This window comes from Calypte anna, chromosome 4A, assembly GCF_003957555.1.
Source record: "Calypte anna isolate BGI_N300 chromosome 4A, bCalAnn1_v1.p, whole genome shotgun sequence".
In the NCBI taxonomy this organism is placed as follows: Eukaryota; Metazoa; Chordata; class Aves; order Apodiformes; family Trochilidae; genus Calypte; species Calypte anna.
Window position 1 is genome coordinate 33,706,065 of NC_044248.1, and position 22,436 is coordinate 33,728,500.

At 44.0% G+C, this 22,436-nt stretch overlaps 1 protein-coding gene across 1 annotated transcript; it reads right to left on the reverse strand.

The window, feature by feature from the left end:
• Nucleotides 1–462: 462 nt before the first annotated feature.
• TLR2 (toll like receptor 2) lies at nt 463–19,935 on the reverse strand. The gene is made up of 6 exons (XM_030450317.1): nt 19,723–19,935; nt 17,559–17,824; nt 13,536–13,612; nt 8,325–10,705; nt 6,306–6,356; nt 463–2,972 (listed from the first exon to the last, which is right to left on the reverse strand). Exons 3-6 carry the CDS (start codon nt 13,547–13,549, stop codon nt 613–615), a joined length of 4,806 nt encoding a protein of 1,601 aa, XP_030306177.1. The 5' UTR covers nt 13,550–13,612; nt 17,559–17,824; nt 19,723–19,935; the 3' UTR covers nt 463–612.
• Nucleotides 19,936–22,436: the final 2,501 nt, after the last annotated feature.

A 22,436-nucleotide genomic window follows, 5' to 3' on the forward strand; every position in this document is an offset into this window, starting at 1 on the left:
TGTTCAGTCATTTCCATGAAAGCAAGGCTCCATTATGCATAACAGTTACTTGAAAAGACCAACACCACTGTTACAAATGTTCTCCCTTCCTCTTTCTTCCCCACAACTTCTATTGCCAATCATGGCATCACATGGCATAGGACATCCCTTTGGTCATCTGGGAACCTCTGTCTCAACTATGTATTGTCCCAAATTATCATGCACCCCCAACATATTCAGAGTAAGGACAAGGGAAACAGAAACTGCACTGATGCTGTGCAAGCAATGTTCAGCAGTAACTACATCTCGGTGTTATTAAAACTATTTTGGTCACAAATCCAAACCACAGCACCATAGGAGCAGATACAAAGAAATTGTCTCTATTTCAGCCCAAAGCAGTAAAACAATTCAATACCATAGGAGCAGATAGAAAGAAATTGTCTCTATTTCAGCCCAAAGCAGTAAAACAATTCAATACCATAACTACAAAAAGAAAATTATCTCACAACAAGTAATAGAATCAGGAGTAGCTCAGATCTCTGTCCTCAAGATGTAGGTAAGTGATGGGATGAACATGCAAGGGAAACCAATCCGGACAACATTTGCTATGTATTCACTCTTCAATGTCCCTGCCTAGGATTTTAGAGCTACTTTCAAATTAAACCAAAATAACCCCTGCTGCTCTTCTTCAAGAGGCCACTCCAGGTAGGTCTTTGTGTTCATGATCTTCCGCAGCTTGCAGAACCTCTTGGGAATCTCTTTGCTCTGGATGGGCTCCAGCAGGACCAGGATCACTGCATCGTTGTTCTCGTCAAAGAGGCGGAAATGTGAGAAGTCCAGCTCGTATTTGCACCACTCGCTCTGCACAAAGTGCTCGGAGAGCACAAAGAGAGTTTTGTGGCTCTTCTCGATGGAGTCGATGATGTTGTCCACAATCCACTTCCCGGGCACAAAGTCCCTCTTGTGGAGGCAGAGCCGAAAGGGAGGGCAGGCCTGCTCCAGCTCCCTCACCATGGTGTTTTCCACCCAGTCCGAGTCATTCTCGCTGTAGGAGACAAAAGCGTCGTAGCAGATGTCCTTGGCGGGGGCTCTCTTGGGCTTCCTCTTGGCTCGGAGCCAAGCCCAGGTCATCCTCAGGTACCAGACCGCGTGGTACTTGTAGCCGACGACCACGAGGATGAGGATCACCAGGAACACCAGGGAGCAGATCAGCGACACCACCAGGGACCTGTGGCACTCCATCAGGGAGAGCTGCACGGCACCAACCTGTGCCCCTCTCACTGCCAAGGGAGAGTCACAGAGGTACTGCTCTGGCCACCCCACCAGCACCTGGGCTATCCTGGCCTGGTGGTTGACGAAGGAGAGAAATTCACAGGAGCAGATGAAGTTGTTGTTGCTCGCATCCAGCAGCTCCATCTTCTTGAAGGACTCAAACTCTTCCTTGGAGAAGCCGTTGAGGTTGTTTCTCCGGACTGACATGGCCACTAAGTTAGGAAGAGGTGCAGCACCAGGCAAGGTCTTCAGCTGGTTTCTCGCAAGGTACAGCTCTCTGAGAAATGGCAGGAGCAGCCCAAACTCCCTCAGGTTGTTGGCACTAGCATCCAAAACCTCCAGCGTTTGGGGAATGCAAGTTGTGAGTTTGGGAATCTGTGTGCTGGAGAGGTTTAGATGTTTCAGCGTTTTTGGCCATGCACACACATCTGGAATCTCACCAAAGTTATTTTTGCTTATATCTAAGAGAATTAGGTTTTTTAGATGAGACAAACTTCTACCTGTCATTTCTAAGTCACTGAGTGAGTTTTGGCTTAAATTTAGAGTTTGCAGTGAGGGCCAACCACCCTGACAGGCCGAATGCTCCAAACTCTGGTCTCCAAGCAAATTTTCACTAAGGTCAAGATACTTCAATGCCTGCAGATGTTTTGAAAGGCTGCACGGCACCAAAAAGACCTTAGTGTTTGTAACTGTGACTCTAGTTAGAAAAGACAGTAGACCTGTCACAGCAGAAAGATCTGTAAACAAATAAAATTTGTCTATAGATAATTTGTCTATTGTCAGCACTCTAACAGTCCGTGATTGGTTTGTTTGAATTTGCATTTTCCATCGTCCAGTTCCCAAAAGTATACAGTCTTTCATCTCCACCTCCACTAATTTTGGCATGCCCTCTAAAATGCTGACAATCTCAGGCACAGTAGCATCTGTTAATAAGGCCTGATTAAAAGAAATTTTCTTTGCAAAAGCAGATGACATGACTCTCAATAGTTCTGTTTCATCAAGTGTACTGAATGCTATGTTTCTCGCTTCTAACCAAGTGACAGAATACAGAAGGTCTGTGACAATTGCTGAGAATACCTTGGTATTTCTTAGGTTTATGATCATGTGATTTATCCTCTTAATTGGTCTCAAACTTCCTGCCTCATACTGGCCGAGATTGCCACCCTCAATCCACAACTTCTGGAGAACTTCAATGCCCTCAAAGTTTCTTTGCCTTATTGTGGAGAACCATGGGTTGCCCAGGTGAAGAGAGCTCAGGTTCCTCAGCCCAGAAAAGGGGGAGCTTTCCCCCAGCTCCCAGTAGGTGTTCCCTTGAAGGTGGAGGTGCTGGAGTGAAAAAAGGTGCTCAAACCACACAGGGGACAAGTGAGCCAAGCTGTTATTTGATAAGTCCAAGAGCTCCAGCTTCCCAAGGGAGCTAAATGAGTCCTCATCTATCGAGCTGATGATGTTGGACTGCAGCAGAAGGGCTCTCAGGTTCACAGCCTGCTGCAGATCCTGGGACTGGATGTGTTTTATCCTGTTGTGGGCCAGGTTTAACACTGTGATTTTGTCTGTGAGTCCTGGGGGAATAAAGTCCAAGCCCATGGAAGAGCAGTTACAAAGCTGAGTAGCATCACATGATGGACAAGCTTGCTTCAGAGTTTGTTCTTCTGAGAGGTTTGCAGTTAAGACAATGTAGATGGCCCACACTTGCCACGTGTATTTACTCATTATTTTGCCTAAAATGTGAAATAAAACCAGAGCATATGTAAGAGGAGTAGTTAGTTTTGAAAAAAGCTACATTTTGGGTATAGCTAAAACATAACCTTTACTGTTCTGTCTTGCTGAAAGCCCCATTAATTGTTTTTAAGTGTTCAGAGATTAAACAATTAATCAAAACAGGGTGCACTGTACATAAATATTCCAGAATAAGTTGCTAAAAGCCAAGTACACTGAATTTACTCTTTTTTTCCCTTGTGTTTTCTGATTTTGGCATGAGAACTCTCAAATCAATTAACAGATGTACAAATCTTTTGCAGATTCATCTCAGCAAGTGAATAATCACGACATTACTCCTAATCTGATCCTTTGCCTGTTAAGGAAATAGTCCCAATATATTCCCCCTCAGCCCTGACCTGGGTTATTCTGGGTCTGTGAAAATTATTTTGTATATTCTTTTTTCAAGTGTGTCTCCCACCTGTGTTTCAAATCCTGGTTACATCAAGAGGAGTTAGCTTTTTGCAGGACATAGTAACACTCACATTTAGTACTCATTTCAAGCATATGTCTAATCTCAGTTCTGAAAACAGGGAGAAGAGAGTTGTATGTGTTTCAGGCCTTTTCCTCATTTTTTCTGCCTCTGGCTATTCTGATTGTGTATGTGCTTGGAGCAGGGACCTAAATAGTTGCTTCTAAGTCTGTGTAGGCCATCACTACCACATTGTGAACAATTTAAGCTGAGAAAACTGGCCATTGTAACCCAGGAACTTCTAGTTTTTCCTTTTTAATGCCATATCCTTCCCCTCTACCAGTGGCTTTTTCTGCTTTGGGTTTGTGGCAGAGAGAAGCTCAGACCCAGCCAAGAGGAAGAGCAAGGGGCTTTTCAAGCATCCTGAAGATCAGCTGGCTGAATTAGAACTGGCTTTTCCAGCCCCACAGTAATCATCTTCTGGTCTGAAACAACTTAACAGAAGCCATACAGTGTGGATCCTGTGTCACTCCTCTTTTCTCTCACAGATATGCCCTTCACAGTACTGATTTGACATGCCTTTTTTGTATTACAGAGCTTGCTGCAATATCCAACCTGTCCTTACTCCACCAAAAGCAACTTAAATTCTTCAGTCCCTCTGAGGAATCAGAAAAATAACTCTTGATGCCTGAGAGGGTTGTTTTCCCTTCAAAACCCTTACTATATGTTGAATTTTTTTTATGTTTTTTTTTAAAAGATCAAAGAGCACTTCTTAAGTATAACTTCCCCAGTGTGTCACAAAACCGCTGACGTAGGTGTTTACTGACAGTGACAAGAGTGAGCCAACCCCAAAGAGCCCAATGATCCCAAAGATCATCATGGGCTCTGTATCAAGTTAATCAGGTCAGCCTGACTCACTGGTCCTTCCTCCTTCAGTCATTCCACTGGGGCCCTGTGCAAAAGATCTGCTGTATTTTGAATTCATACTCTGATCTGTTTTACAATAGCTGAGCCATGCAGACAAATCCATACAGACAAATTCCACACTTCTAGTCACATTATTGTCATCCAGAGCTGCTGAAAATGATTCAAGCAGAACAGAATTATCTGAGACTGTTTGGGTACATGGGGAGAGGAAGAAAAAGTGGGGATAATTATTTCAATCATTCTATCTTTCCCCACCTGAAAGACTACAAACAACTTGACCTCTTGTGGTATTTTCTTTTAATCTCTCTGTCTCTCTGATAGAGTTTTGGGTCATGAAGAACACAGGCTTCTCCTCTGTCTCTAGGTACTCAGAGCTGAACTGGTTACCCACCATTGTTCTTCAAAGTCAATGAAGAGAAATAACTAATTTCAGTAGGAAATTGACATTATGTCTTTTGGACACTCACATAAAGATGTGATGACTGCAAGAGAAATGATCACATCAACTTAAAACAGAGTACCACAGTTTAGACATCTAGATATTTATCCATGTGGATCCCACCCAAAGAACAGCAGTGTGCAGTCACACTCACTTGCTGTCCAGCTGAGGCTTTTTTAGGGGGCTTTTTTGGTTCTGTAAGTCTGGCTGGATAGCATGGTATTGAAGGCCATTGGAGCAAAGCTATGAGTAAGATGAATTTCACGAGCAACAGATTTATTTGGGATTTTTAAAGTTGTGATAAAAATGCTTGCTGTTAGAAAAAGAAACAGCCAGATAATATGGACAGTCAAAAACTATCTATTGGTAGTTTATTTACCTATGAAAAATTGGCAGTACAGAAGAGAACTGGGCAGGGATTGCATGGGAAATACTGGCTGAGCCTCATAGCTTTCCTCCTCTCTTACCAGCCTGAAACCAACCAGGAGCTACAGGACTGAACCCCATTTGGTACTACAGATCTACAGATTGCTTTTCTTTCTAGGTTTTTTTGTTTGCTTGTTTTTATTGGTTTTTTTTGTTTTTTTGTTTTGGCTTGGTTTGGGTTTTTTTGGCCACTCAGAATCTAAGCCCAGCTGCCCCCAGCTCCTCTAATATCTGAGGGTCAGCTGGATTGCAAGGAGGTTTATTTTCTGCCAGATTTCTTTACTCCCCTTTAACACAACAGGCCATCAAGCTAAATGAGGGCTGGTAAATTTGAGCAGTGCTACAGAATCTGCAGTGAGAGGCTCATGGTTGGAAAAGGGTTCAATCCACAAGCTGCTGCTTTCAACTTGGTTGTGTGTGGGTGAGATGTATCCTAGCTGTCACCCACCAGCACTGCCCTGGCTGTATGTGTAACACACACACCTCTGTAGGCATGTCTCTTCACATTTCTGACACAGAGGATGTGCAATGGGACAGTTAGGTGAGGAGGCAGCTGATCCCAGTGCCCTGAGATCATTGCTCAGTGAGCTCTTTTCTGATTGAATTACTAAACCAACAGAGCCCACCTTCATGCCCAGCCTTCCCTCAGCAGAGGGTATCAACATACAAATAGGACAAAGCACATAAAAAGTACCCTCCCGTGAGGAAACCGAGCAAAAATGATAATCTGAACCAACCTGTCTTTTTAATTTGCTGCTTTCCTCTCCCTTTCTCCTGAAGGACATAGCTCCCATCAGCACATCCCAGCTCTCCCAAACTCTTTTTGCTGCCCACCTGCCATGCAGCCCTGCAATTGCACGTGCCTGATGCATTTCTGCTGCCAGCCAGAAATCCTTCTCTGCCCCACACTCCTGTGGGAGATGGCCTCTGCCCAGCAACCCCACCGCCTGCAGCCCCTGTGCAGAGGAGGACTTGGTGGCAGAGACCAGATAGCCTCTTCCCAGTCAGTGCTCCCTCCTTGCTTCTTGCTTTGGCTTTGCAGCCCCATGCTCTTGCCCTGCATCTCCAGCCCCCACCCACCTGCAAACTCACCTCTGGGCAGAAAAAGTTTTTGGGGATGCCAGCACCAGCGCCTGGATGCTGCTTAATCTATGTCATGCTTCAGCTCTCACATGATGATCACTCTTGACACAACTTCCTCTCATGCTGCTGCTTCCTTCCCACTTCACCTCTCCGACTTGGCTACGTGAGCAGGGGAATTCCAACCTAGGGGATCTGCTTGACATAAGAGCAGTAACACTATCGATTGTTTGAAATGTGCCAACCCATAATAGTCTGGGTCTACGGCAGGAGTGTACTGTGAGAAAGCCAAGGCTTCTCCCACATCTCTCTCTGATCTTCTTCAAATCACCAGCAAGGTATATTTTTCTCCTTACCTCTAGATATGCAGTCTCCTTCAGTACACAATCAGTTTCATCAGTGCTGCTATCAGCTGATTCACTCATCACTTACCTGGAACTCAGCCTGGATTAGCCCTTGAGCTATTCTTATCCAAGAGAGCAAAGAGTAAAACCCTTTTGCAGCGGATTTTGGACTAACCCTACAGATATCATTAAAACAGGAAAGTAGAACTGAAAGTGATGTTTTCTGGCTTACATTTACAGAAACAGTCATCTCATGTGTATGTGTATGCATACACAGAAGTGTGAATACATGCACAGGCACACATAGTAATACATCCATATCCATATATATATATAAAAAAAAATATATATATATATGTATATACCAACGCAGAGGCATGTGTGTATAAGCAAAGTTCCCTATTTTTCAAATATCCACCCTGTTCATATGCCAATACTTTGGTATTTCACCACAAAATAATTTCATTTACAAAGTTTAATCAAGATGCATCTAGACTCTCCTGTACTTAAGCCCCAGCAATACCAGCAAAGCACAGCATGAAAGGGCTGAGTTACAGAAACCCACACCTAGCTTTATCCACCAGAGACAATTTCAAGTTTCCACAAAAATACCTAAAGCATGAGAAACTCACAAAAACTGTGACTCCAGACCCTCAGGATGAGACCAACTATGCTAAAATAAACATCTGCATCTGCCTGCTTGTCAAGATTACCTTTGAAATTGGTGAAGAGCAATACAGTAGCTCTAGGAGACACACCATACTGAAGCAGAAAGATAAATTGCCTCTTATGAGTGTGATTTTTCTCCACTGATTGTAAAGGAATCTAAGCAGAGCTTTAAGGGATGCACAGCCCAGCTATTAAATGTGCTGTACAAGGAGCAGAAACAAGAAGTGATTTAGTCTTTAACACCATCTAGCCCACTCACTGGAAAGAAGCCTAGGCAAAATAAAAACCAAACCAAATCAAACCAAATGAAAAAAATACAAAACAAAAACAAAAAACAAACCAAACACAGTAATTTTTTGCCTCTGGATCTCACCACCATCATTGTACAAGGTGCCGGAATGCTTCCTAGACAGGTACTGAGTAAACCCCAATCTGTGCACAGTGGTATGGACTCTGGCGTAAATGCCCAGAATAACAGACTTGTGAAGGGAAGTATGTATTCAATATTGTCTTTTTTGAGTGCTCTACAGCAACAGTAAGGCTTTGGAGGGATTATTGTAATTTCAGTCATCCTTTCTTTTTTTTTTTTTTTTTCCCAGAGTTTAATTTTAATCACCCTGCTATGCATGATGGCACTGAAAATAAACTAAAGGAGAACAACAAACACAGGGGAGTACTGAGGGACTTGGCTTTTATTTTCAATTGTAAATAACAATGGCATTGTTGGGGATGTGGTAACAGAAAGAAAGAGAACAGAAATAACCTAAATTCAGCTAGATTTATTTAGGAAAGTGTATGAAGTCTAATATGGCTTCAAAATATCATAGTGATTGGTAGGGATTAAGATCAGAGTATCAAATCACGGGAAAGCCTAAAGTTGGTTTTCTCATTTAGTAAGATCATAATTCTTTCTACAGACAACAAAGCCAATTCTCCTTAGGCAGCAAAATAAGAAAGAAGAAACACATATAACCTTTGTGAAAATATGCTGGAACGATATATGCCGACTTACTCTATGACTTCAAGGCATATTTCAAGTTTTCCCAAAACATCTTCTGCTGCTCTTCTTCAAGAGGCCACTCCAGGTAGGTCTTTGTGTTCATGATCTTCCGCAGCTTGCAGAACCTCTTGGGAATCTCTTTGCTCTGGATGGGCTCCAGCAGGACCAGGATCACTGCATCGTTGTTCTCGTCAAAGAGGCGGAAATGTGAGAAGTCCAGCTCGTATTTGCACCACTCGCTCTGCACAAAGTGCTCGGAGAGCACAAAGAGAGTTTTGTGGCTCTTCTCGATGGAGTCGATGATGTTGTCCACAATCCACTTCCCGGGCACAAAGTCCCTCTTGTGGAGGCAGAGCCGAAAGGGAGGGCAGGCCTGCTCCAGCTCCCTCACCATGGTGTTTTCCACCCAGTCCGAGTCATTCTCGCTGTAGGAGACAAAAGCGTCGTAGCAGATGTCCTTGGCGGGGGCTCTCTTGGGCTTCCTCTTGGCTCGGAGCCAAGCCCAGGTCATCCTCAGGTACCAGACCGCGTGGTACTTGTAGCCGACGACCACGAGGATGAGGATCACCAGGAACACCAGGGAGCAGATCAGCGACACCACCAGGGACCTGTGGCACTCCATCAGGGAGAGCTGCACGGCACCAACCTGTGTCCCTCTCACTGCCAAGGGAGAGTCACAGAGGTACTGCTCTGGCCACCCCACCAGCACCTGGGCTATCCTGGCCTGGTGGTTGACGAAGGAGAGAAATTCACAGGAGCAGATGAAGTTGTTGTTGCTCGCATCCAGCAGCTCCATCTTCTTGAAGGACTCAAACTCTTCCTTGGAGAAGCCGTTGAGGTTGTTTCTCCGGACTGACATGGCCACTAAGTTAGGAAGAGGTGCAGCACCAGGCAAGGTCTTCAGCTGGTTTCTCGCAAGGTACAGCTCTCTGAGAAATGGCAGGAGCAGCCCAAACTCCCTCAGGTTGTTGGCACTAGCATCCAAAACCTCCAGCGTTTGGGGAATGCAAGTTGTGAGTTTGGGAATCTGTGTGCTGGAGAGGTTTAGATGTTTCAGCGTTTTTGGCCATGCACACACATCTGGAATCTCACCAAAGTTATTTTGGCTAATGTCAAGACTAATCAGTTTGTGTAGACGATTTATGGAATTTGCAGTCTGTTTCAGAGATTTTAGAGAGTTTTGGCTTAGATTTAGAGTTTGCAATGAAGGCCAAGCATTTTTACAGATTGTCTCATCTAAACGGTTATTCACAAGCAAATTATCATGAAAGTCCAGATACAGAAGTGAAGAAAAATGTTTAGCGAGATTGCATGGTACCATGAAAACTTTTGAGCTTGCGATAGTGAGACTTTTCAGTTTGTTTATTTGTGACTCCATACCTTCCAGGTCAAAAAACAAGTGAAAATTTGGAATCATTATATTGATTATTGATATTGTTTCAACAAAGCTTTCCCCACTCCTTTTAATTTCTGTAGTATCCCACGCTCCTTTCCCCTCAAGCACACAATCGATTGCCTCTAATTCTTGCAAAGATGTGATTTCCTTCAATAATAATAGTACTCGGGTAACATATTGATCTGTGAAGAAAGCATCTTTAAATGTAAATTTCTGTAGTCTAAAAGGAAGTGTAGAGTTTTGCACAAAACTCTTTTTTTCAATCTCTAATTTAATTTCTCTCACTTCTAACCAAGTGACAGAATACAGAAGGTCTGTGACAATTGCTGAGAATACCTTGGTATTTCTTAGGTTTATGATCATGTGATTTATCCTCTTAATTGGTCTCAAACTTCCTGCCTCATACTGGCCGAGATTGCCACCCTCAATCCACAACTTCTGGAGAACTTCAATGCCCTCAAAGTTTCTTTGCCTTATTGTGGAGAACCATGGGTTGCCCAGGTGAAGAGAGCTCAGGTTCCTCAGCCCAGAAAAGGGGGAGCTTTCCCCCAGCTCCCAGTAGGTGTTCCCTTGAAGGTGGAGGTGCTGGAGTGAAAAAAGGTGCTCAAACCACACAGGGGACAAGTGAGCCAAGCTGTTATTTGATAAGTCCAAGAGCTCCAGCTTCCCAAGGGAGCTAAATGAGTCCTCATCTATCGAGCTGATGATGTTGGACTGCAGCAGAAGGGCTCTCAGGTTCACAGCCTGCTGCAGATCCTGGGACTGGATGTGTTTTATCCTGTTGTGGGCCAGGTTTAACACTGTGATTTTGTCTGTGAGTCCTGGGGGAATAAAGTCCAAGCCCATGGAAGAGCAGTTACAAAGCTGAGTAGCATCACATGATGGACAAGCTTGCTTCAGAGTTTGTTCTTCTGAGAGGTTTGCAGTTAAGACAATGTAGATGGCCCACACTTGCCAGATGTGTGTAGTTCTTGATTTGTGTGTTGTTTGTGAGACCATTTTTCTGTCAGATACAGAAAAGAAAGAAGATATTGTTGATTTAGTTTCTAACAGCAACTGAAAGCACTTGAAAAATTGCGGAATTTTCAGTAGGAAATTCAGCACCAAAGTTTTTCTTGTAAGAGTTATGCTGCAACAGAAGTCTTATGCTTCAGCTGCTCACCCCTGGAAACAGGGTATGCTACTCATCCCTGGAGTTCAGCAATACTAGTTCTCAGCAGTCTTAAAAGACTGTTCTTGATGTCCTGCCTTTGTCCTGCTATATGCATATAGCTATGGCTGTCGCCTCTTACATGTCTCACAGTAATGAAGCTGCAGGTGGATATTGCAGTCCTGAACAGAGGAAGATGGCTAAACCACGAATGATTTGGATAAGGGAATGAAGTGCACCCCATCTTCAGTTAGTGGAGTTTTGGAAGCAGGGGAGAGCCACCGAGGTGGATCCTGTGCAGAGCTGCTGAAAGCTTCCCTGGCTTCAAATTCTGGCCCCACCTCCTGCGAAGGCCAAGCAGATGCGGGAAGCTGGGTGTGCCTCTGAAAGTAACATACTGAAGAAAGGGAAAATGAAACTGCAAAAATAAAAATTAAAAAAAAATAAATGAAAGAAGGGGGGGGGGGGGGGGGGGGGGAATGGTATGCAGAGGAGAGGAGGAGTTGAGAGCAATGCCAGAGCCAAAACACCAAAGTCAGCAAGAAAGGAGGGGGAAAGGTGCCTGAGCAGAGGTTTCGCAGCTCATGGTGAAATGTCAGCTGTGCCCCTGCAGCCGATGGAGGAACATGGTGGAGCAGTCCCTGAAGAAGCACAGTGGGGTAAATGTGGATCTGTAGCCCCTGAAGTGTCACAGGTGGGCAAATGTGAAGCAGCAGCTTGTGGGGGATTGCAGAGAGGGGTAGATGTGTCTCTGCAGCCGTGGAGAAGCCCGTGTCGGAGGAGGTGACTGTTCCTGAAGCAGCCGTGACTCTGTGGGGAGCCCGAGCTGGAGCAGTTCCTGCGGTATTGCACCTCACGGGAGGTGTCCCATGGGGTTCCTGAAGGACTCTACTGTGAGAGGGACCCCACGCTGGAGCAGCGGCAGAATGTGAGGAGTCCTCCCCTGAGGAGGAAGGAGCGTCAGAAACACCGTTTGGGGAACTGACCCTGAACCCCCCCCTGCCCGTCCCCTGTGCCCTGAGGGGGAGGTGGCAGTGAAGTGACCCGGGACCGGGGAGACGGGAGGGAGGGGGGGGAAGAAGGTATTCAGATCTGGCCAGGGTTTCTCTTTCTCCTTGTAGGTTAAATTAGTTCTTTTTTCCTTCCCAAGTTGAACCCGTCTGGTTTTGCTTGCTACTGTAGCAGTGAAGACTCCTTGGAGTGAAGACTCCTTGTCTCAGTAAAGGAGCCTTTGAGTGGATTTTCTCCTCCCTACCCCACAGCAGGATGGAGGGTGGGTGAGCTAAGGTCTAACTGGTAGCTGCTGGGCCTGAACAGTGACAGACCCTCAGAAAGTTTGCAGATGACACCAAGTTGGGTGAATGTTGATCTGCCTGAGGGTAGGAAGGCAGTACAGAGGGATCTGGATAGCCTGGATCAATGGAACAAGGCCAGTTGTGTAAGATTCAGCACAGCCAGATGCTGGTTGCTGCACTTGGAGCCCCATGCCATGCTACAGATTTTGGGAAGATTGGCTGGAAAGCTGCCCAAAGGAAAAGGGCCTGAGAACATTGGACATCAGCTGAATATGAGTTTGCAGTGTGCCCAGATGCCCAAGGTGGCCAACAGCATCCTGGCTGGTATCAGGAACAGTGTGGCCAGCAGGAGAAAAGAAGTGATTGTCCCCCTGTACTGGGCATTGGTGAGGCTGCACCTTGAATACAGTGTTTAGTTTTGGGCCCCCCACTACAAGAAGGACATTGAGGTGCTGGAGTGTGTCCAAAGAAAAGCCACAAATCTGGTGAAGGGTCTAGAGAACAAGTCTTATGAAAAGCATGTGAGTGAACTGGGGTTGCTTAGTCCAGAAAAAAAGAAGCTGAGAGGAGTAACAAGTGATAGGACAAGAGGAAGTGGCCTCAAGTTGTTCCAGGAGAGGTTTAGACTGGGTCTTAGGAAAAATTTCTTTACCAGAAGGCTTATCAGGCACTGGCATACGGTGCCCAGGGAAGCGGTGGAGACACCCTGCACAGAGATATTTAAAGTACATGTAGGTGTGATGCTTAAGGACATGATTTAGTGGCAGACTGGGCAGTGTAAGGTTTGACAGTTGAGCTCTGTGATCTTAAGGATCTTTTCCAACCAAAGTGATTCTATGATTCTAAATGCTCATACCTTTCACAGGGTTCGCCTGTCCATCTAGTATGAGGCAGAAGTCTGAACAGAGTATGTCCTTCCTGTCAGCTCTTCAAGTGGCCTGTAGCTTCTGACACTTCAAATTTTCCCAAAAGAAATTTTGAGGTCCCCTGCATAGACCCTCACCAGTCTCAGGGCTTCTGAAAAGCAAAGCTCCACAAGCTCCTGGCACACCTTTTTATACATTGTGTACAGCAACTTACATTCTTTACTGGAAAGGCAGAACAAGCTGATATGCACCCAAACAACTTTATCACCCTTTTCTGTAAATCAGCACTTGTAATAGATGGGAATTGGATGTTACCATCACCCTACAAACAGTGGATGTAATTAGAACAAGACTATTTTAATTTATAGAAGGGTTGTTTCCTGCTGCAGGTGCCAAAGAACCATTGTCTATGCCAGAAAATAAGTCACTTATTAAAGCTCACAAGCTGCTGTAAACAGCTCCTGTAACCAGCAGGTAAAACAGTATCCCCAAATCCTGAATATTCAGAGAGTAGGCACTTACCGTGTGTACTCCATGCTGGGTTTCACTCTCCTCTTGTGCTGACCACGTACCCTGGGATCCAGGCAATCATCTCATAACTGCAAGTACAAGAAAAGCAGGAAACTCTTCAGCAGGCCCAATGCAATGACAGTCCTGGAGTGAGAAAAGATTTCAGCCTTTGATCATCAAACAAAACTTCATCTTGACAGTTTTCCAATGTCCTCTAACTACTCAGTGAAACCAGTTTGCTTTAGTGGTTGCTCTCCTAAGGAAGCCATGGTTTCTGAGGAGTTTGGTGTTGTCCAGCATGCATGACACTGCCCTTCGGGCTTGCATTTCAACCACTTCTATTACTGCTTCTGACTGGAGACACAAAAATGACCACAGATCATGTTCACACTCTCTTCTTTGCAAGCTGAAATTCAGTGGCAGGTCTCTCTCCCTTTGTCAGTCTTTGCCCATTGCTGTAAAGGCTGATGCAACCATTTTGCAAAAGTCATTCTTTCACAATCACTTCCTCCAGCATTAAGTGCAGAAATAGTTCTTAGGCAGAACTGCATCCACCTCCCTGTGTCTGTAATTTCAATGCTTATTATTTGGTATGCATTGGGGTGTGCAAACTATACTGAGCAACAGAACATCTCAGCACAGCTAAGTTATTTTCATAGAATCATAGAATTAGCCGGGTTGGAAGGGACCTCAGAGATCATCTAGTCCAACCCTTGACCCACCAGAGCAGTTGCTAGACCATGGCACTGAGTGCCACATCCAGTCTTTTTTTAAATGTCTCCAGGGACGGAGAATCTACCACCTCACTGGGCAGTCCATTCCATAGCCTAATCACCCTCTCCGTGAAGAAATTCTTTCTAATATCTAACCTAAACCTCCCCTGGCACAACTTAAGACTGTGTCCTCTTGTTTTGTTGAAGGTCGTCTGTGAAAAGAGTCCAGTTCCCACCTCGCTACAGCCTCCTTTCAGGTAGTTGTAGACAGCAATGAGGTCTCCCCTGAGCCTCCTCTTCTTCAGGCTGAACAGTCCCAGCTCTCTCAGCCTCTCCTCATAGGGCCTGTGCTCGAGTCCCTTCACCAGCCTGGTTGCCCTCCTTTGGACCTGTTCCAGGACCTCTACATCCTTCTTAAACTGAGGGGCCCAGAACTGGACACAGTACTTGAGGTGTGGCCTAACCAGCGCTGAGTACAGGGGAAGAATCACCTCCCTGGACCTGCTGGTGACGCTGTTTTTGATACAGGCCAGGATGCCATTGGCCTTTTCTGTGAAGGTTCTGAAAAATACTATCTATATATATAGTGATATATATATATATATATTAATGTTGGATTCAAATTGTTTATTCAAATAGAGTACTAGAGAAACACTTAGCATCGTTTCATTTCCTAGGACACCACAGTCATACATTATCAACAAATAGAAAATGTGTAAAAATGGGAACCGTATTCTGTCTGAAAAAGAAGACATAGTTTGAAAGGCCGTATCCCTGTGTAAACAGCCAAGGCCATTTTGAGAGAAGAAGTTTGATGGTATTTATTTTAGTCTGACTGAACACACACAGTCCCATGAGAGGATCCTTGGTAAAATGGCCAAGTACAAACACTGCATGCAGGAAGAGGTAGAAAATCTTCCCGACTCTGAAAGGGAAATCCACCTAATTCAAACACCAAACTTTCCTACTGCCATTTTCTTTTTTTTTTTCTGTGCTCAGAAACTGTCATTGTCTGCTGCCTGCTTGCTCTAAGAGGCAGCTGCCTGGGAGCAGACAGACAGATCAGTTCCTGCCAGAAACTTGGCTACCTTTCAGGGGGCCCAAGGCAGCATCTGTATGCTCAAGGGTGGCAAAGGCCAGGCGGAAGCCCAAGTGCATCTCATCACAATCTTCAGTCTCACTCCACTGAAATTTGTATTGCACATCAGGTTACAAACTTGAAGCTTTCCAAAAAAAGGAAGTTTAAAACTGAGATACCATTGTATTTTCTGTCTGTTATGGAGGATAGATGATAACAATAACAAGATAGATGATAAGCATAACAACATCTTTAAATAGAGACAGCCTCTGTGGGACATAGCAGGGAAGGGAAATGGTATTTTAGTGAAAGAATGTCATCAGCTTCCTCAAAGCTGCCTCTTCCCTTTAGCACCTCTCAGTTGGAATAGTTCCTGTTCTTCAACATGGGAGACTTGCATTTTTCAAAATGTTTAAAAGAGTTAATTCTGAGTTTGACACAATTCATTCCTATGTTTTGTCATCAAAACTGCTATTTCTTGTTAAGAGTTAAGTGTAGTTAAATTTGTGAAGATCTTTGAAGGAGATGATCACATACAAGGCCATTTACTTCACTGGGGTCATAGTGGGCACTCTTTTTTGTTACAGCTTTGCCACCACACATTCATGGAGACTAAAAGTAAGTACTAGCTGTTTTTTCAGTAGTACCTACCAACTTTCTCCTAATATCCAGACTCAGCCCACTCTTATCACACTTCTAAACTGGGCTGGGTTTCTGGTTTCTCAGACAGAGAAGACCAGAGTGATCTGGCCCACCTTTCAACACCACAGTTCACAAACCAAGTGTTTCATCTCGATAAGCTTCCTAAAAAGCTGAAAAATTGGGATGGGCCTTCTGCTTGTTTCCATCAGTAGAGAAAAACATCTAAAAGCAATACAACTTTTCTCTTTCTCATTCCAGGTAAATTTGTCAGGGTTTATCAGGTTATATGTAGTCAGGAAGATCCAAGGATGAACAAGATGGCAAGAAATACCCTCTATAAGCTGCCTCACACGGAAGGGAGGTACCAGCCAGATGTGTCCCAGAACATCAGCTTCCAAACAGAGATCCAGCCTGGATCTAAAGAATAACATCTTTAGAAATGGAAGAGTCTGGAGTAAGAGAAAAAAACCTGTCTTCTTAAGGTGAGCATACCTTTCACCTGCTTTTTCTCCAAAGTAACTGCATGTTGACCATTGAACAGTTGTGTTTTGTGGGTGCTTTCTCTCCTTCAAGTTTAAGTTGGTTATTATTCTTTCTCTTATAGTGTCACTTATCTTCACATGTCCCATTGTAGATTACTTTTTCCCAGCAGAAGAGCAAACATCCACAACAAGCTTGTGCTTTTCTAACTGTAGGTGTTCCCTGCAGGGACACCTCACAAGCTTTTGCCAGCAGGTGGATAGGGCTGAGGCAGAGCTGTCATCATCACTTTTGAAGCCCTCTTGCTTTGAGTGTTCCTGTTTATCTGACAGCAGCACAAGAAGCACACATTTCCCTCAGCTGGAACGTCCCTGACCCCAACTACAACTTGCTCACCGTCCCTGCCTCCTGCAACTCAGTTCCAGGTCCCTGCATTGCCTCAGCTGGCAGAGGGGCAGGCTCCTACCACACCCCTCCTCTGCTAGTAAACCACTGCAGCTAGAAGACAGGGCAGTGACCAGCTTTGGGGTTAGGTAGATGTTAACCAAAATAGGTGTAGAAACAAAAATATGTTTATGTGGGACAGAACCCCACAGGAATGGAGTTGCTGATCAAAAACCATGCACCAGTTGGCAACCCTAGTGACCAGTCAGTCTGCCATCAGAGCTACAGTTGTTATTTCACTGCTGTATCCCCACTGTCTCATCTTTCTGCAGCTGTATTGTGTTACTCAGGGGAACATGGCTTTAGGATGAGACTCCAGTTGCTACAGTCCTGCAGCCCTCTCCCCTCTGTCTGCCAGCTTCTCCATCTTCTGCAGTATCTGGGCATGCTTCACCCATTTCCCCTTCCCAGTCCCATGAAAGGATCCTGCAGCCCATCCCTTCCCTTCCTGTATGTCAGTCAGCATCCACACTCAGAGTTCCTTTTTTCTTTTCCACTGAAAAAGCACCAGTGACCAGTGCAGAAGAGGCCCAACACAGGCAACACTCTGCCTCAAAGAAAATGCAGAAGCAGTAGAAAAAGGAAGTAAAGTCAAAAATCTGTTGGGCAGCCTGTAATTTCAGCAGAAACACATTTCAAATCTCTGCAAGCAGTTCAGAACTGCTTCCTGTTACTTACCCTTGGGTAACAAGAATGTGTCAGTCCATCAGCTCAGCTGCAGCAGTGCCAGCCTGTCTTCTCCTAACCTGCCCCTGGAAATGACTGGCAAGGACAAACAGTCAAATCTGTGCTTGCAGTCTTTGAAGCAGGGGGTACAATACTCATGTAATTGAAATCAGAATATCTTGGCACCCTTTCATAGTCCTGGAAGTAGAGCCTTGGCATACGGTGCTGCTGTCCATCCTTTAGCTTGACTTGCAGGGCTTCGGGTATTCATCTTCAAACTATGACAAAAAGGAACACACTCTAATGAAAATTAAACAATTTTAACTTTGTCATGTTCAGTATCAGGCCTGCCCTGCCAGCAGCTCAGTGCCCTGGTTAGGTCTCCAGACTGAAAGTTTGAATGCAATGGAACAGACTTCCTTTATTTTTCTTCTGGGCTATACTTGCCTCGTCGTTGTGACGGAGCATGATAATGCTGTGTAAACAGTTACTCATTCAACAACCAGCCTTCAGGACTGCCTCTGCCAAGTGCATTTTTTTTTATCATATCCTTTCCAAAAGCTTTCAGTCAGAATAACACGATGCTGATTTGCTGTCTTAACAGAGGAGGAGACAGCAGAGACATTCGCAGGCTAGGACACCAAAGCGTATTGTAATAACATGGAAAGTTTTGTTTTTCTAGAGCAGTTGCATCAACATGATTCAACACATGAAAAGCCCCAATTTATCCCAAAATAGTCCTGATTAATTTTTGATTCCCAAGGAAATTGCATCAACAGAAACCAGCCTGTATGCAAGGCAATGCTGGACAAAGCAGTTCCTTTCTTACTTCACATTTTCTCGGGGTGGAAGCAGGTTCTGACAGGAACATCAGGAGTTTTTATTCATACACAACTATAAAACATTAAACACTCTAGCAATTTTCTGCACACTGTTCCAAAGTACACTATGAAAATCACACAAAACCTCATTATCAGCATCACACAAATTTGTTACTCCAAACTCATAGACAACTCATGCAGAACAGCTCCCCTCAGCTGTCTCTGCTTTCACCCCAGACTTGCATGGGGCTGGTGGCCAGTCAAGCAAGCTGGCAGGTAGCTCAGCTTCATACAGACACCAGACATACAGTGGGATGAATGGCACCCATGTACTGGTGTGCCTACTACAGGACCTCCTGGCATGCTGCAGGGAACAAGGCAAAATACCCACAACTAATGAAACTCACTTGGCACATGTCAGGGAGAGGTCTGTCTGGAAATACACCTGGTTGTATAACTTCCTCTGAGCACTGCCCAGGGCTGCATCTCTGCAGAAGGGGTCCAATCTTCCAGTGAAGATGCAGGGATGGGAACTGCAGGTGGAGGCAGGTGCCCAAAACCCATAAAAAGGTTGCTCAGAGCAGCCTTGACCTCACCTTTTCTTAGTGTATCTTAGCTGATATGCTATCTTGGCTGTATCAGCCCTCATATTTCCCATATTCATAACTCTGGATCTCCACAGGGAGCCTGAACAACTCACAGAACACAGAAACATCACAGTACTGGGATCTTGGAGGTCAGCCCAAATGTACCTCTTCCCACCTAGGCAAACAGGCTCCCATCTTGATGCTGTTGAGGATCTACCCCTAAAACAGGATGAAAGAGAGGATGCCATCTGAAAATAACATTTTCTTTTAATATATTACCTGTGATTTTCATACTGCTAATTAGTTCAACATTATAAGCACACAAAGCTGCTACTTCAGTGTTTTAATCCCCTTCAGAAAACACCTCTGTGCAGCTTTCAGCAGTACCAGTTACTTAGTATTTTGAAGGACTTCTTTCTGAGCTCTACACATATCACACTCTTGTGTTGATCAATTTGCTTTGCTGTATCCCAAACTATATGATAGAGATCATCTGTTATGGGCTGTGTAAAGAGGTGTTTGGAGACATAATACATATTTCCAGATTTTTTTAAAGAAAACAAGGTGCCATGCCTATTTCAGAACAAGGATTTTGCAGGTTTATGGACAGAGCCACAACCACCCTGGGCTGTAGCATCCCAGGAGGCATCAAACCTTCCCATGCTGAGGTTGTATTTACCAGAGGGCTGGGGTCCTTTCATACACTAAGGCACAAGCTGCCCTATAGGGGGGTGGGAAGAGAGAGTAATGGGAACTTTTAACACTCACTGTTGGATGACTTCTGCTTCACTTCAGCTCACCAGGAGAGAAAATATCCTGTCACAGCCCACCGGGTGCAAGCCATGGCTGGCAGGCTGTTATGAGGAAAGTAGAGTTCAGCATCCTGGCTCTGCAATTTCCCACAAGGAGGCAAAACAGCTTCACTCATCTCCAAGGAAATGCTCCTTCAAGAGGTGCTGGGCAAAGGGACCTGCCTGTCAGGGCTCTTCAGTTCAGGGAAGGTCTACAAACTTTGTCTTGCCTCACTGAGAGGAATGCAGAACACTTTTTGTGCTTAGGTCTATCTAGTGCTAACATGCTGAAAAAGTGTGGGTGGGGTTTTTATTTTGTTTTGTTGTTGTTAATAGAAGGGAAATATTCCTTGGAATGGAACCAAATCATTCCAGAACCAGCAAAAGTTTGTTTCCTGTATGGAGACAGAAAACACTGTGCTGGGATGCAGGGGTACATAAGGGATACATACTTAAATGCTTGTTATAAAAAAAAAATAGTTGGGCAATAATCTGAGCAGGAAATGAATCAGATCATTATCATATGCCATTAGAATACAAGTTTTTGTATTCATTCCAAAAAACACAGTGCCAGAATGTGTTTTGCACAGATAGTCCAGGCATTGAGATGCTACCTCTGATGCCATGAAATATTTCAGACATGACAGTGCATTTCAGAAAGAGAAAATCAGACCATTCTAAATCTTTCTGTCCATTCACTCAGGACCCCAGAAGCTCCTTCTTCTACACAGGCACTTTTCTTGACTTCTCTCCTATCAAAGCTCCATATTTAAAAAAATATAGGGAAAAAATATAATGAGTTATTTCCAAGTTTCTCTGCACTGGAAAAATGGTATTTTGTGAGTTTCTTGCACAGATTATTTCTATTGTGTTCTTCTGCATTGTATAATTCTTAATAATTGTATAATTCTTAAACTAACTTTTTAGAAGCTCAGATATAGTACATTATATGAAAAAAATAGTTTTTACTAAATGAAGAATATCCTGATCATCAAATGATCCCACTAAATATTTAAAAAGTGTGTGTTGGCTCTCATAGAGCCACCGAAACATCTTCACATAATTAGATATTTCTGACCATTCTATGATTTAACAGACTTGAACACCATTGAAAACAGACATCTCAAGCTGATTTTCAAGTACAAACTTGGCTATTTTAATAATTCTTCCTCAGATTGCATTTCTTGCTCTTCTTTAAGTTTTCCTGAGTGTAGCACTACCTGCTTAGTAACGATAGATTCAGAACAGACCATGTAACTTGTGTCTGTATGGCAATATGACTTTTTATCTTTATCCCAGTATCTACTAAAAGAAACACCCCATACCAGGGGATAAAACTCCCAAAACAAGGTGCTTTCTACTGCTGCAAAATATTCACATTTACAGACTTTCCCTGGCAATGCACGTCTGGCCAGGATGTCCTGTCTGGAGGTGCCTGCAGCAAGCCCAGCCACAGCTGACCATACCCTCCAAGAGCCATGCATTTAGTCAGCATCTCTGATGGGAACAGGTTTTCTTTTCTTTCTTCAAGTTTTGTTTCAACTCTGCAGTCTCTGCCAGGTCATGGTGCCCATTTGGAGAAAGGCTGGGCAGCAGTGGCACAGATTTGTGAAAGAATAGTCCTTTCATAGCAATATCCCATTATTCCAGTAGTGATGGTGCAGAAACATAGGTGAACCTGTAGGCCTTTTAGCAAGACTTCAGAACACCAAAGACCAAAAACCCTGGTGCAATAGGCAATTGCAAGCACAGGGTAAGAGAAAACAAACAAAATTCTCTAGTCTTCACTTCTTTACTTGAAAGCAGATAGAGAACAAGAACTGCAACCAGGGGGTTTAGTAATGCTAAAAGGACTTTTGTAGATCTCTATTAAAGTGTAGGATGCTTGGTGATTCATGCCTTCAAACAATTTAATCTGCAATTTGCAGCTTTTGGTCAGAGGAGTTATCAAAGGAAGAGGAATCAAAGGAAATTCCATAGGAAAAAAAAGTGGTAAGAACAACCAGCTTTCATCTCAGCAGTTAGAACTACATGACAAGAGTAAGTTGGTTTAGAGATAACCATAGGGTAATAAAATTTAGTTACCTTACATCTGCTCTGCTGTGGGAAAAAGCATCAAATTAGATGCTCTCTCTTACCTTGTATCAATTCAGGTTATCTTCCTGAATTGTTGGATGATGAACTTGCCAGGAGGTGTGCTCCTGCTGCTACAAGAAGATCTTTGTTCCTCTGGGTCTTAGCATCCAACTCTTACTCAGCAGACTGGCCACCTGGGTTTTTTTCAGCTTATAACTTACATGAGTTTTGGCATAAAGAGTCTTGCATTTATAGATATTATGTTACATTTGCACTTCTTTCATGTGCTATTTTTATGACATTTTAAAAATAATTTCCTGTAAGTTCCATGAAAAGTTAAAAACCCTTCCTTTAAAACAGCCCTTCAGAGTATTTTATTTCTCTAGGGCTGGTTCCTTGAACTCTTTGTTCCCAGCTCACATCTGGGATGAAAACACCAAGCAAAGCCTATTTAGATGCATGGCCCTCTGTTGGCTGCACTCTCTCCCATCTTTCTGATGTCTATTTCTGTCTGGTAGCATCCTCTTTGATGTCTGCAAAGCCTTCCAGTTGAATAGTATCGTTCAAAAGTCACTAACAATGGATAAGCTGAAGTCTAGATGGACTCTTCTCCCC

Coding starts and splice junctions, on each gene's coding strand:
- TLR2 (XM_030450317.1), bottom strand. Junction 6,357..8,324: donor CTTGAAATATGCCTTGAAGT/CATAGAGTAAGT, acceptor ACATAGATTAAG/CAGCATCCAGGCGCTGGTGC. Junction 2,973..6,305: donor AAAACTTTTTCTGCCCAGAG/GTGAGTTTGCAG, acceptor TTCACATTTTAG/GCAAAATAATGAGTAAATAC.